We start from the raw sequence: 15,648 nt of genomic DNA, 5'->3' as shown, positions 1-15,648 counted from the left end.
TTCATATATTTGGGCCAATGTATGGTCCAAGTGTGCACAGCCTATGTCTGATGAATGGCAACAAGATACTTGTTCCATGTGTAGGTATATATATAATGAAGAAGGCATATCCCGTTTCAGCAGCTTTGTGCAAGGTAGAAGCCGCATCTGTTTCAGTGGCTAGAGCCTTAACCCCTTCACACTCCGTGGCGGATATATCCGCCACGGAGCGCAGTGACTTAGCGCTCAGTGGCGGATATATCCGCCACGGCGCTTATGCCGGCTCGGCTCTGGATCAGAGCCGAACCGGCATCGGGAAACACGGGGTGCCGGCTATAACTAATAGCCGGCACCCCAGTGTAACACCCGCGATCGGAGTTGTCTCCGATCGCGGGTGCTTAACCCGTTAAATGCCGCGGTCAGCGCGACCGCGGCATCTAACATGCATCTGGGCGGTCTTTGCCCCACGATCGGGGGGCGCCGATCGTTGCTATAGCAACTCTGGGGTCCGATTTGGACCCCAGAGTTACTTGCAAGAATTGCCGGTAAGATGGCGTCTGTGACATCATCTTACTGGCACAGTGCCAGCCTATGCAAGTGTATAGGCTGACACTGATAATACTCTGCAATACATCAGTATTGCAGAATATTATCATGAAGAAGCAATCAGAAGATTGCTTGTTCATGTCCCATTATATAAGAGTGAAAAAGTAAAAAAAAAAAGTTATTCAATAAAAAAATAAAGTCATAAATCACTAAAAATGCCCCAAACTCCCAAAACATATAAAGAGACATATAACTCAAAAAAAGTCTAAATCATAACACAAACCCCACATATATAGTATCAACGCGTCCGTAACAACCCGTAGAATAAAAGTAAATCATTATTGAACCCCCACGATAAACGCCGTAAAAAAAAAACTGTTATAAACCCTCCAAAAATTATGATTTTTACCTTTTCAATCCCACAAAAAAATGCTATAAAATGCGATCAAAAAACCATATGTACTAAGACATGATACTGGTGCAAAGTACAACATGTCCCGCAAAAAACAAGCCATCAACCAGCTCCGTAGCCAAAAAAGTAACAATGTTATGCCACTTGGAAGACGGCAATACATAAATGATAGATTTTTCCCCACATTAGGGTTTTGTTTGACAAATTTAGTAAAACGTAAGAAAATATATTCATGTCTGGTATCCCCGTAATCGTATCGACCCATAGAATAAAGATAACATGATTATTAGTCTATACGGTGAACACCAGAAAAAAAAAAGAGTCAAAAATCCAGTACAGAATTGATGCTTTTCTACTCCTGCCCACAAAAAAAGTTCCTAAATTTTCAACAATAGGTGATACCAACCCCAAAATGGTAACAATGGAAAAAGCATCTCATCCCGCAAAAAAAATGCCGTCACATGGCCCCAATAACGAAAAAGCGAAAATTTTATAGCCTTCAAAAGGGGCCAATGAGGAAACTAAAATCCTGGCAGCTGCAGCGCCCTCCTTCCCTTCTGCACCTCGCTGTGCCCCCATAAAACAAGTAACGGCCACATGTGGGGGGTCTTTGTACTCAGGAGAAATTGCAGAACAAATTGTATGGTGGGTTTTCTCTTTTTATATTTTGGAAATGTGTAAATTTTAGTGCTAAATGAACGTATAAGGGAACAATATGACCATTCTAAATTTCACCTCCATTTTGATTCAATTACTATGAAGATCTCAAGGGGTTAACAATCTTCGTAAAAGCTGTTTCTGATAGCTTGAGGGGTGCAGATTTGAAAATGGGTTGGTTATATAGGGGGTTTTGATGCTAAATATGTAAAATTTCATTCAAAACTGTATTTATCCCCAAAATAGTCAATTCTGAAAATCCAGAAAATCGCTATTCTATTTGTAAGCCGCGTGACATCAAAATAAATTATCCAGACATTTCAGAAATTATGAAAATGTAAAGTAGACAAATGGGAAATGTTATTCAGCAACTTATTTAGGTGGTAAATCTATCTGCCTGAAAACGCAATGATTTAGAATTTCAAAAATGGCAAATTTTTCAAAAAATTTATCATATTTTCTTTTTTTTTGTAAATAAACGCAAAACTTATCTGCCAAAATTTACCACTAAAATGAAGTACAACATGTGGGGAAAAAACAATCTCAGAATCGTTCTGATAAGTAAGTGTTCAAAAGTTATAACCATATAAAGCGAAGTAAGTCCGAATCCAAAAAATCGGGCTGAGCCTTAAGCTACAAAATGGCTGCGTCCTTAAGGGGTTAAGAATCTAGTTCAGTGATTTGACTCATAGCTATGTGTCTCTAGAGAGGAAATCCTTTAGGGCCTTCTGATGCTTAAGTCAGCTGCAGATTTATTATGCAAGCAGCTTTAGACGTCCTGAAATTTCATCAAGGGAAATGGCCGTGTGTGAAATGGCTAGAAGGCCATAGTGGCTGAAGTTGTGCCCTTTACCATTTGATCTTCAGCTCTTAACCATTTGATCCATCATCTCTGGATCAGAACTAAAGGCTAGCCTTAAAGAAATGAAATGAGGACAAAAGGGAATATTATTTCAACAAACAGCAAAACCAGGTGCAAACCCGTCTCAAGGACCTCCAAAGTCAAAGTGTAATTTTCGTACGTTTGAGAGAAAATACAACAACAACCATTCACATGGCCTCTATAAAAAGAAGCCTTGAGGAGGTAGATTGAAGTAACAAAGCAAAGAAAAGTTTTCTTTCAGTTCACCGTCCACTGGCTGTGCAGATTGCCGCTCAAGGACCATGAGACCAAAGCAGGAACAGGAGAAAGTCGCGTTCCGCACCAGATGTGGATTAAAAAAAATGTTTTCTTTATTCAAATTTCCATTAAAATGATAAAAAAAAATTTTTCTCAAAATTATTATATTCCATAGCAGTGCATCCTGAACAACACTGGGGTGAGAAGTATTGAAAAGACCTACGCGTTTTGGGCGTATAAAACGGTTTGTATGTAACTGGAAAATGGCTATATAGCTCCACCTCGCCTCCTCCCAACCGGTGTGGGAAGAGGTGGGGCTACCAACCTTGTCCGAAGACAAGATAACCTTGAGGTCTTCAGTTCAGAAGTTACATGCCATGCATGAATGTCTTTTACATTTTGCAATAAGGATGTTAGGCCTACTCATCAAAGCAGCGCCATGAGCAAAAGCTCACACCCCCACACTACAGAAAAGCTTGCTAAGAATTGTAACAGAAAACCCATCCTCTGGATGAAAGGTCAGTAGTGGTGGCTCGTCCAGAATGAACAATTGACCTCTTGCCAGACAAACCTATACTGCAAGTAGTAAGATTACCACAGACGTCTCAGGCACCCACACGGACACACAGTGGGTCCATAGATCATGGAATTGTTAAGATAAATCCTGTTGATTGAATTTGGACTTCCCTTTTCTTCAGTAGATGTCTTAGGAACAGGTTGACTCCTTTCATTTCCCTTAAATTTCAAACAGAATCTTCCAACTGTCTTTAATTTAAACAAGCAAGGGTGACACATGGAGCACAAAAGTGTAGAACAAAAGCAGGAAAATTGTGAATTAGGTCCAATATATATCATATTCCAGTGATTTAAGAGGTACATATAAAAAGGGACATTAAACATCAGGACATATTGGCTCAGCAAATAGATGTAATGGCAAGCAGCTTCAATGCCAAAACCAAGGTATTCTGTTCTCCGTACAAGAAGGATAGTCTGATGACCATAGACAGTTTCTCAGTTCCGTGGAGTGGACATCTTATTTATCTTTTAGCCCCAATTCCTGCCTCTTCACTAGGATCTTTTGATTCTTCACCCCAACCTGTGTTACCTGCCTCTAGTGTCCCAGACACACTGAGTGGGTGTCCTTAAGAGCTGAAGGTCTGGAAGATACCGTGATCAACACTCTTCTGGCTCAGAGGAATCCCAATACCACCAAGGTCTATTCGAGAATATGGAACATCTATTCTGCATGGTAGTCCTCAACTATTTCTCCTCTATCCAGCAGGTGGTGGATAAAACATGGAAAAGATTCAAGGACTCCAGCAATCTACAACAGAATGTCTGAAAGAATAAAAGCAAGATCTTATAATGGCCCAAAGTCCCAATGAAATTGCTATGTCAGGACCTTGAGATCTATACATAAAGCAATGCCCTTAAGCCTCAGAGTAGTGTAAAATCCCTCAATAACAATGTGAGGGACTGACAGGGGTTACTTTATTACGGCTATTGATTACAGTCTATTCATTCATTGGTTTATTAGATTTCACACATTAATTCTCCAATTTGCTTCATTCTTGGTAAAGGAAGCATTTGAGTTTAGATTTACCTCATTTTGAGGTCTTTTAAAGAACTGATTTTTTTAAAATAAATCCAATATATAAAATTCTAGAAGAGGTTGTAATATCCTTCTCATGACAAAAACATCCTTCAAACTCAACTTTGGTGCACAGACAAGAGCCCATCTAACCACTAAGACAATTCATTTCTGAGAGTAGCTGTTGACAACTTTATCTTGGCTGAAGTCACATTATTAGGAAAGTTTAAATAGCTCAGCGAGGCTGTCATTGGACATGGGAAGATATAAATGACTGTAGCTTGCAAGACTACATATTCCAGCTCTTTTGGGAGATTAGGAAAGTTTTGTACACAACTTTATGACAAGCAAATGCCTTCAATTATGAAGTGAAGAGGAAGAATCAAACACGACATTTCCAGAAGCAAAAATCCAAGATTCTTTAAAATAAACATATTAATGCATGAAATAATGTAATGCAATACGGTACAATAATCATTTGGACAGCCATGATGTTTTCAGTTGTATACTAATAAGCCATTAGTGGGGTTTCTGGAGCATTAAGGGTCTGGCCTCGAGCTGTAACAGCACCTTTAGCTCCTCTGTTACACCAATGATGGACATCAGCCAACTCAAATCTTATGCAAGCACACTTTCATCATGTGTTTTGTCTTTTAATTATGCTTTTGTTCTTTTTGTACCCAATAAAAGTTGTGTATATAATTAGGTGTTTTCCACCATTTTCTTTGCTGGACATTTTAGGCTCCATGACTGCATGATATGTTTGTGTGCATGTAGCCTTAGAAATACAGGACAAGTTCCTTTTAAATATAGGAAATATAACAATGTTTCAATGAGAGGGGAGAAAGAAGCAGGAAAATGGGTGGCACGGTGGCTGAGTGAGTAGCACTTCTGCCTTGCAGCACTGGGGTCCTGGGTTTGAATCCCACACAGGTCAACAACAGCAAACAGTCTGTATGTTCTCTCCGTGTTTGTGTGGGTTTCTTCTGGGTACTCTGGTTTCCTCCCACACTCAAATAAAAAACCCAAAACATACTAGGTTGTTTAGATTGGTCCCCGTCCCCATGGGGCACACAATATGACATGCTTTGTGCAGCGCTGCGTAATCTGTGTGCGCTATATAAATAAAGAATTATTATTAAAAAATATATATATATACCACAGATACGCAAGTGCAAACCGAGGTACCTCATTTTACTACAAAAAAAAAAAAATGTAAAAGAATTACCATGGGTATAGGCCAAGGGTGGGAAATGCAGCGGTTACTTTTTAATAAAATGTCCCCAACAGTGCTGCCACCCCATAACATGTCAAAAATAAAGAACACCGTTACGTTCGCTGTGGCGCGGTAGTGTCGCTGTCCGATTTCATCATAGCAGGTGCATGCGGGAAAGAGCATAGCCGGAAAGCTGGGGATAGAAGAAGTGGAGACAGAAGAAGCAGAGGAGGAGCGCCGAAGGCAACTACCAATTCCCCCAAGTGTCATATACCAGTGGGCTTCAACCGTGGCACAGCGGTTGAAGACCACTGCTCTAGTTATCGCACATCAATTATACCTAAACCTGCTATTTTCCATGATTTATTAAAGTTTTCAAATTATACAGCAAAATGGACATGGCCCAACATAGTACAAGACAACCTTAAAATATAAACCCACTATACAAACCACTTCCCACTTTTCATTTATTACTGTGTAGCATTGTTTCTAGATTTTTCTAACTGGAGAACACCAGTTGGAAGAAAAACAATAGTCTTGCTGTACTACTTTCGTATTTAATATTTTCAGACATATATACAATAACTAGTCTACTTTGTTTTACAGTGCAATAAAAGACACATTAATGTACTCTACATATATTTCTAAAATAGCCAATGAGAGCTCTGTAGTGCTGTGCAGAGTCCATGTGAAATCACATATACAGTATTATAGTTTGCCCATTATACATATCTTAAGCTTAAATAAATATACTAAAATTGAATTGATATTCTTTTTGCTAAAAGTGCACACAGGACTCCTACAAAGAGTAATGTATCTTAACTTAATTCAGTCTTTTCCATTTATAAGTTGAGTACAGTTGCAAGTTACTGGTTAAAGTGATCGTTTGTCATCTGTTTTTAAGAAGCAATTGAAATAATTTTAATTGGCTGCAAATCCCAGCATCTACATGTAAAGAATCAATAGAAAATAAAAGACATCAATACATGGATGTACTTAGGAAGTTACACTGTTCAATTTCACACAAAGAGGGTGAAAATAGTAGAGATTCATTGTTAATGTGCAATGCTTACATTTAATTTGCATAAAATCCTATTTAAGCCAAGTATATACTATACTAGAATGAAATATCGAAAAAAAAAGAAAAAGCCACACAATTGCACTTTATAAACTGTACATTTTATACAGGATATTGAAATTTTATCTTTGCACTGTATTGTAAAACCATAAAAAGAATAGTTTTCATGAATTGTATTTCATTAAAAAAGTTGCTGCCTGGCATTAGCATTCTTCTGTGTGATGTTATGAGCTTGCTGTATACCAGTACAATATAGCAATTTTACTAAAGGCTGAGGTTTACATTCTCTGTATTGAGTTTGCCGCCGCTTAGGCTGTGTATCATGGCTATCATATGTGAATGTTTATTCAGCTCTTCTTGTTGTGATTTCACGATTGCTTCTCTTTCTTCCAAACGGGTTTCCAGCTGAGTCTTTTGGACTTCTAGTGAGGAAGCCTGTAGTAGACAGACATCAAAACACACAAGTCAACATTATAGGATTATATATAGATAACACAAATAGAAAAGCAGCAAAACAATGTGGACAGAGTTTTATTATGAGCCAGTTATGCATTATCTTAATATAACACATACAATTAATGTAAAACAAAGTAAAAAGCATTCACTAAAAGTAGTTTTACAGACTAAAATATTAAAGGACTAGATCCTGTCTGATAGATGGGGCATCAACATAAGCACCCATACAGATTAAGTGATACCAGCTGTTAATAGACAGTTAAAGGGTTTGGCCACTTTACCCCATGTTTTTGTAACGTGTGTTAGTGTGGGAACAGGAAATTAGGTAATTTATCAATATACAACTAATAGATCTGCACGACTCTCTTGATATGTAAAGTGAAGCCTCCTGTCTTTTACCTCATCAGCCAGACATTCCTGACATAAAAAGACCACATGAACAATCTCCCTGCCCTGGTTCATGTATAGATAGAGATCAAATGACCCTCCATCTGCAGCCATGTTATGGACATGAATGTCTGGCTGATGAGGTAAAAGACAGGAGACTTCACTTTACATACCAAGAAAGTGGAGAAGAACTTTTAATAGATGTATATTGGTAAATTACCTAATATCCTGCCTCCTGCCCCCCACACTTACACACACATTACAAAAACATGAGGTAAAGTGGCCACCCCCTTAATAGAATACTGATCAGACATCTCTATTCTCAGTGTGGTGGACAAAACAGGCTACTGCAGATTCTCTCATCTTCAGTTTAATGGAATGTAAGCTAAAGTGACTTGGTTCAGCCACTACACAGATAATGGTAATACATAAATAAGATAAGGATTCCAAGTGCTTAAAATGATGATATAATGGAGGGGAAATTACAACAATAGAAGATGATCACTGGCAAGTCCCTTTGGCTATGGCAAAACACCTTACTATGTAATTATAGTTTTCATTTTTGGCAAATTCTTCGTAAGCAGTCAGGGGAAAAAGCATGTCTTACCCTAATGCTCAGTTCCTTTCTTGCTTGCTCAGTTTTACTTAATTCCTTCCGGAGGATATCAATATTCTCTTCCATATCTTCTTTCTCTTTTTGCTTTGTTTTAACTTTTTCCTCTAAGCCCTTCACTTTCTGTTGCAAATCTATTCATTATGAACAAAGTATATCATGATGGATACATACAGGATCACATGACAACAGTAGTGATGGTAGTCTGAATGGAGCCACTCCCTACTGATCATTGGGAGTCCCAACATTTACATATTCATCACCCCTAATATGTCCATTGTAAGACCCCCTATTTTAATTAGACGTGTTATACAGATACACTTACTCAAAATTTTGCTCTCCCTGTCTTGAAGCTGTTTAGACAGTTCTTTCCTTTGACTTTCAATGTCTTCTAATTGTGCCAGGGTTCTGTAATACATTTTAAGATGAACAAAATGATAAAAACAGATTGCTATATTTACATTTATGTGTAAGAATACAATAGATTTAACCCATTAGAATAGACTGGTCACTAGAACATAGAATTAAGATTCTAATATTATAAGAGAAGGTGAATATCCATTCTCAATGGGTAGTCTTGGAGAATTGCATGTCTATTAGCTATGTAAAGAAGCTCCTAAAAGACCTTTAGCTACAGATAAAGTAAATATTTACTTTATCGGTAAGAAGCTCCTCTGTGCACCTAACCTCCGTCATTCTGTCTGCTGGCTAACAAGCTGGATGGGTGAAAACTTCAGAGCAGTATAACTTTGGATCACTGACACCTAACATCTTAGGCAGTAGGGAGTGAAAAATAAAGAAATAATAAATTGTCACTTTGAAAAAGGGAATATCTCCAAATTCCTAGAGGAGATTCTAGGTGTCAGAAATCCAAAGGCTCCAGGAATCTCACAGGGTGGCACCTCTGTCTGAGGACGTGTGAGAGATGACCTTGGCAGGGAAAGGGTTTAAGAGAGATATATAACCTGTTACACGTACTTCTCATTTTGTAGCTTTAGGGAATCGTTCAGTTTTTTCATGGTTTCCGCTTGCTTACTTAATACATTATAAGAATTCTGTAGCTCCTTGTACTGCTTTTCACAGAGTTCAGATCTAGAAAAACACATGACATTTATTTGCACATAAAAAAAAATTAAAATTGGTCCTGTGGCCTGTGTTTTCTACTGACAACAGTTTAAGGAAAATATTTCTGCATGAATTCTGCAATTTGGGAGACTTTTTTTCTTATAACATTATGACATGCACTTCTCTCTTCCCTCCTTAAATATTTGAAAAGACTGGATGTTACCATTCCTTTTTATGTTAACAGGGACAAGACTTAAAGTGTAATGGTAATAATCACCTGTTCCTCTATCCCTGGAATTACTGTGAGCAACAACAAAGGAAAAACACTTTGCAGAGTTTTGAAAAAGAGGATCCACAGGATAGGAGAAAACAAGGTCCTGTTTGCTGGGACCCCCACGATCACTATATTGGAACCCGCAGTGACTCAGGGATCATGTAAAAATAAGGAATGGTAAAAATAGACATGCATAGCGCTCAGCTATCTGTAGCACTTTCATTTACAGAATTCTGCAGATAGAAATCTCTTGAGTGTATCACTCTGACACTCCCATAGTATTTAACGTAGTTCCAGCACACATGCTTGCCATGCCTGGTCATTGGTGTGCTAGCAGCCAGATCCTCACTGACCCTACTGTGGATAGAAGATAGCCCAAGTTTTTAACTTATCTTCTTTAACCCCATAGCGCAATAAGACGTACCCTTACGTCTTACTGCGCATGGGGGAGTATGAAGAGGGCTCACAGGCTGAGCCCTCTTCATACTCACCGGGCATTTGCTTCATAATGAAGCAAACGCCCGTCGCTAACACCCGCGATCGGTGCTTGCACCGATCGCGGGTGTTAACCCTTTGATTGCCGCCGGCAAAGCTGCCGGCGGCATTAAAGAGCCGGCGGCGCGTGGGCGCCGCCATCTTGGCTCCGATCGTCACTCCCCGTGACGTCACCGGGGAGCGGCGATCCGTTGCCATGACAGCCTGGGATCACACAAAGATCCCAGGCTGTCATGATCGAGGCTATTATAATGTGCGATCTGCACATTATAATAGATGGTATGCAAAATCCCCATATACTGCCATACTGTAGTATGGCAGTATATGGTAGGATCAATCAGACAACCTAGGGTTAAAGTACCCTAGGGAGTCTGTAAAATAGTAAAAAAAATAAATAAAAAAAAAAGTAAAAAAAAAAAAATTATATTAAAAAAAACATAAAAATTCAAATCACCCCCCTTTCCCTAGAACTTTTATAAATATAAATAAACAGTAAAAATCATAAACACAATAGGTATCGCCGTGTCGGAAAATGCCCGATCTATCAAAATATAATAACCGTTTTTCACTGCGTTAAACCCCGTAGCGGAAAATAGCGCCCGAAGTCGCAAATGGCATTTTTTTGCCATTTTGAAAAATAGAAAAAAATTCTATAAAAAGTGATCAAAATGTCGAACAGTCCTAAAAATAGAAGCTTTGAAAACGTCATCAGAAGTCGCAAAAAATGACACCACCCACAGCTCCATACACCAAAGTATGAAAAAGTTATTAGCGCAAGAACACGGCAAAATGAAGAATTTTTTTTCTGTACAGGAGGTTTTAATTTTTGTAAATGTATGAAAACATTATAAAACCTATACAAATTTGGTATCCCCGTGATCGTATTGACCCAATGAATGAAATAGACATGTCATTTGGGGTGCACAGTGAAAGCTGTAAAAACCAAGCCCACAAGAAATGGCGCAAATGTGTTTTTTCATCATTTTCACTGCATTTAGAATTTTTTTCCCGCTTCCCAGTACACGGCATGGAATATTTAATACCATCACTACGAAGTGCAATTTGTTACGCAGAAAATAAGCCATCACACAGCTCTGTACATGGAAAAATAAAGAAGTTATAGATTTTTGAAGGTGGGGAGTGAAAAATAAAAACGCAAAAACAAAAAAGGGCCTGGTCCTTAAGGGGTTAAAATCTGTTCATTTCTAGTAATAACAAAAGCAAGTTCAATACAGGTTTGTTAGATTAAAAAAAAAAATTAACGCTGCAATATTATGTATGAAACAATATAAAAATAGCAAAAACTGAATGACATTTAAGCAAAAGAGTCCTTACTTTAATATGTGATCTGCATAAGAGACTTTCAGTTTTTCATGCTCTTCAGCTACAACTTGTAGCTTCTTACTGTGCTGGAATAACTGCTCAATATCACTCTTTGCTCGTTCCGACTCTAGTTGTTGAGACTTTAGAAGCAAACTCAGTTCCTCATTCTTCCTTTCGGTCTCCTTAAGGAGTGCTGCCAATTTTCTTGCCTGCAACATGAAAACAATACTTGCGGTAGAATCTTAATAACATTTATGTAGTTCTAGAGATTAGAAGTTATATTAACACTGTACTGTGGTAGGAAAACAGGTGGAGGTATGAATATACTGAGAGGGATGAAGTTTAGTAACATTGCAGTCTCACCTCTGCTTCAGCTTGTGCTCGCTGACATTGGTATTGTGAAATAAGTCGATCTGCTTGGGCAAGAGCTAAGGTCTTTGCTTCTAAAAGATCCTGTAGCCGACTTTCTTTAGACTGTAAAAACATAGAGCAGTGATGGCGAACGTTTTAGAGAATGAGTGCCCAAACTACAAGCAAGACCCATTTATTCATTGCCAAGTGCCAAAACAGCAATTTAAGTGGTAAGTTATTGGTACTAAAGATGAGCGGACTCGACCTTCCTGTTTGGGTTTGGCCACCTGAGCCAGATGTATTGCCGGATTGGTTGCCGAACCTGAAATCCATCCAATTCAGGCTCCTAACAAATATGGGAGTTCCCTGGCCAATCATAACTGAAGCTAGGAGCTTCAATTTGCTGGATTGCTGTTCGGCCGCTACTCCGGCAAAATGTGAAGGTCAGACAGCCAAATCTGTGCCCTGCAAAAGAACGTGGGATCACTCATTTCGATTTTGCTCCCTGTTCTGTCACAAATTTATATCATATTGGCCTCTTGAGGACACCAATACAGTTGAAAGATGAAGGGCAAATTTGGACTATTGTTGTAGTTTCTCATCAGACAGTAGGAGCTCCAAATATAATCCATTCTTTCCACATGTTCTCACTCTTCCTGCAGTCACAAATGTGTTTCTTTATATATGCCATTGAGGGTATATCCTGAGTTTTGTGAAACTGAAAAGATTCTTCAAGTCTTGTCTGGTGAGCTCTGTGCCGGGTCGGTGGCTTGAGTGCCCACAGAGAGGGCTCCGTGTGCCACCTCTGGCACCTGTGCCATATGTTCGCCATTGCTGACATATAGGTAGGTCAGATAAACTACTAGTTTCCTCTGACAAATGGGGATAAAATCTCAGTACTCACAGCCAGTGCACAGAGTTTTTGTTCATAGACATCCATGATATCTGAAATCCGAACATCGTTCACTTGCTCCTTCAACTGCAAACACAAATCACAAAGTAGAGTTGATATTTGCAATGCATAAACATATAGTATTGACAACATTTATACCCTTATGGATACGCCTTTATCTGCATAAGGTGCCATTTTATGATAAAGAATTGGTACTTGGCCCAAGGAATTACCAGTTACTTCCCCTGTTTTGTTGTCATAATAACTGTATATGGTTTGTTATATACAAACATGTTCCGTTGTTAAAACCTATTATGGTATGAACATTATTTGCAGTAGGTTATGGAACTTTACCTCCATCCCCGACTGCAGCTTTTGAATAAGGTCTTGGATATTTGAGGACGACATATCCATACTGTGAATTTTAGGTGTCTGTGGTGGTTTGAAATTGTTAGCAGGAACATGCAAACCAAATCTCTTTGATGGATGCTCGGTTTCTTGCCTTGTGTATGCATTATTAGCAGCAATACTTTCCCCAAGCCTAAAAATAAAGTTAAAAACATTGACCATTAGATCATGAACTATTCTAATTCAATTTTTTTTTCCGTTTTATCCTATATACTTTTTACTCACACATAAGCTGGGAAGTCTGGGAGTGGTGCAGCTTCAAACAATATTCGAAGGCCAGCTTGGACTCTCTCCCTGTTATCAGACGTTAATGCAAAAGACAGTGATGCGATCAAACGTTGGTCCTGTAGGAAAATGCAACATATTTGTGCGTATACTTGTATGTGTTCATCATTCATTTACTAAACTGGTCCATTGAAAGGCTTTAATTTGAAACATGTAACAAAGGGGCAGTAACATACTGGAATATATAAAAATATAAAAACCGCTTTCTAAATGGCTGCATAATAGGGCGAGTCTTGTTTATTTTGCCATAAGTTGTGTACTGTGTTGGGGAATACAGCACTGCTCCACAGAAGGAGCAATATGCCAATCTTTATACTTCACCTACACTGGAAACAGCTACAAAACAATCATCTCATGATACATACCTGTAATATCTTATAAAAGGCAGCTTCCATGTTTGCAACCAAATGTTTTAACCTGCTCATAACATCCAAGGTCTTCAGGATAACATCTGAGGAAATATTCCTTGGTACAAAAGACACACATTAAAATAAAACACACACACGAAATCCTATTCACATATCTGAATCATGTGCACAGGTAATGTCTGTAATAAAAATGAAAGGAGTTTTTCAGGCTTAACATTCATAGTGTAGGTCAAACATATGGTTCTAATGTGTGTTTAACTTTGCAACCTCATCCATGAGCCCTTTATAGGGCAGCTAGACACACAGCTACACAATGAATGGAGCCAGAAGTGGCGGTGAAGGCTCCTATTGAAGTAAAAACATGTATGGATAGGAAAAACCATAGAACTTACAAGAGTTCTGGATCCATCATTTTGGCACCGAAGGTGGAATCCGCAGCACTGAATGTAAACTGATAATCAACAAGAGCAATACATCGGTTGACAGCGAGTTTCATAGCGACACGGGATTTTAATGAGTCATCAGCACAAATCGGTAAGCAAGGTTAAGGAGATATATAATGATAAAAGATTTAAATCACATAACATTCAGTAAGCATAAATAAGCATGATTTTTCATATGTGTTTAAAACTAACAAGACAAAAAAGGAGGAGGGAACCACAAAGTATATTTTGACTGAATGCTAGCCCAGCTGGTCTGAACAATGGGAACAATGGATAAATACACCTATAGGACAGGATAAGCCAATCCAAACCCATATTGCAACAAAAAATGGAAATTAAAGGGGTTGGCCAGTTTTAAATAAATCTGTTCCATTAGACATATATATGCATGTATAAGTACCTGTACCATTGCGCCCTTTGAAAGCTTCAGCCTTTCCTGTTTATAACCATGCTGCCCTCTGCATAGATATACAACTTGTTGTTTCTCACTCATTCAGTCCGCCCTAGTGGCATCACCCACTGTGCCCCTTTCTCGCAGTCCATTTCACTGGCAGACACAGGCGGAGGGGGTGGCAGGATCAGTAACATGTAACAAATTCACAGTTTACAAACAGCACTAAAGTAAGTATTATTAGGGCAGTAAAGCACATGGGCAATTAAAGTAAAAGAGTGGCCAAACCCTTTAATCAAAATACCAATATCAAAATTAGGTGCCCCCTAAGTGTATGTTAAACATTTTGTAAAATAATACATTTTGACTTAACCTGTAAAATTTTAACCTAATAAAATTCCAAACTACAGGCGGTCCCCTACTTAAGAACACCTGACTTACATACGACCCATAGTTACAAACGGACCTCTGGATGTTGGCAATTTACTATACTTTGGCCTTAGGCTACAATGATCAGCTGTAACACTTATCACTGGTGTCTACAATGAAGCTTTATTGTTAATCCTGGTTCTTATGACAATCCAACATTTTTAAAATCCAATTGTCACAGAGACCCAAAAAAATTTGGCTGGAGGTTACAATGATAAAGTATACTGTTCTGACTTACATACAAATTCAACTTCAGAACAAACCTACAGACCCTATCTTGTATGTAACCTGGGGACTGCCTGTATAAGAAATCCATTTTAGTTTGCTTAACTATTTTTGTATCCATGTCTGCATTTAGTTTTAAAACCAAAATCAAACTATTTTTGTTGTAAATTATGTAGTCATTTGTATTTACATTAACTTTAACAAAATGCTTGATAAAGGATATTGATTAATACTTCCATTGATTTTGCCATTCTTTCACATTTCTTTTTTGTCAATAGTTCATCCAAGGAAGAATCAGGCACATGCAGTTGCTCAAGAATAACTGGCAAGAGAAGGTCCACAAACCTTTCTGCAGGTTGGCTGGCACCAGTGTCAATAGCATCCTAAAGGCAGACAGGAGAAAAATTATAAATTAAAAATTTTAAAAAATATTTGAAGGTACTGAGGTGGCATAAAGATGCAAACTATGTTTTTGTGTGAAATTTTTTTTTAATAATTTTCAATTTAGGTCTATGCTTAGACAATGTCAGGGAGTTGTTCCTATCAGATTGACTGTGCATACTGTGATAACTGTCCTTCACTGGTAGGTCCAAACCCTTTTAACTAGTATTCCTCAACAGACTTTGGCCTCACACACATACCAT

General features: G+C 38.3%; 1 protein-coding gene across 2 annotated transcripts in view; it reads right to left on the bottom strand.

Moving 5' to 3' along the window:
- Positions 1–6,064: 6,064 nt before the first annotated feature.
- Positions 6,065–15,648, bottom strand: part of CIP2A (cellular inhibitor of PP2A) — a 35,935-nt gene continuing 26,351 nt past the window's right edge. For both annotated transcript variants that reach the window (XM_072136073.1, XM_072136074.1), the window contains 12 exons: positions 15,228–15,387; positions 13,909–14,050; positions 13,514–13,613; positions 13,089–13,207; positions 12,810–12,996; positions 12,468–12,542; positions 11,576–11,686; positions 11,225–11,421; positions 9,034–9,147; positions 8,381–8,463; positions 8,050–8,189; positions 6,065–7,034 (listed from right to left, as the gene is read on the bottom strand). In XM_072136073.1, the coding sequence (XP_071992174.1) occupies positions 6,864–7,034; positions 8,050–8,189; positions 8,381–8,463; positions 9,034–9,147; positions 11,225–11,421; positions 11,576–11,686; positions 12,468–12,542; positions 12,810–12,996; positions 13,089–13,207; positions 13,514–13,613; positions 13,909–14,050; positions 15,228–15,387 (1,599 nt within the window). In that variant the 3' untranslated portion in view covers positions 6,065–6,863. The remainder of the gene's footprint in view (positions 7,035–8,049; positions 8,190–8,380; positions 8,464–9,033; positions 9,148–11,224; positions 11,422–11,575; positions 11,687–12,467; positions 12,543–12,809; positions 12,997–13,088; positions 13,208–13,513; positions 13,614–13,908; positions 14,051–15,227; positions 15,388–15,648) is intronic.

The sequence above is a fragment of the Engystomops pustulosus genome, chromosome 2 (assembly GCF_040894005.1).
Source record: "Engystomops pustulosus chromosome 2, aEngPut4.maternal, whole genome shotgun sequence".
NCBI lineage: Eukaryota > Metazoa > Chordata > Amphibia > Anura > Leptodactylidae > Engystomops > Engystomops pustulosus.
Note: the sequence above shows the minus strand (reverse complement) of the source record. Positions and strands in the feature narration are given on the sequence as shown.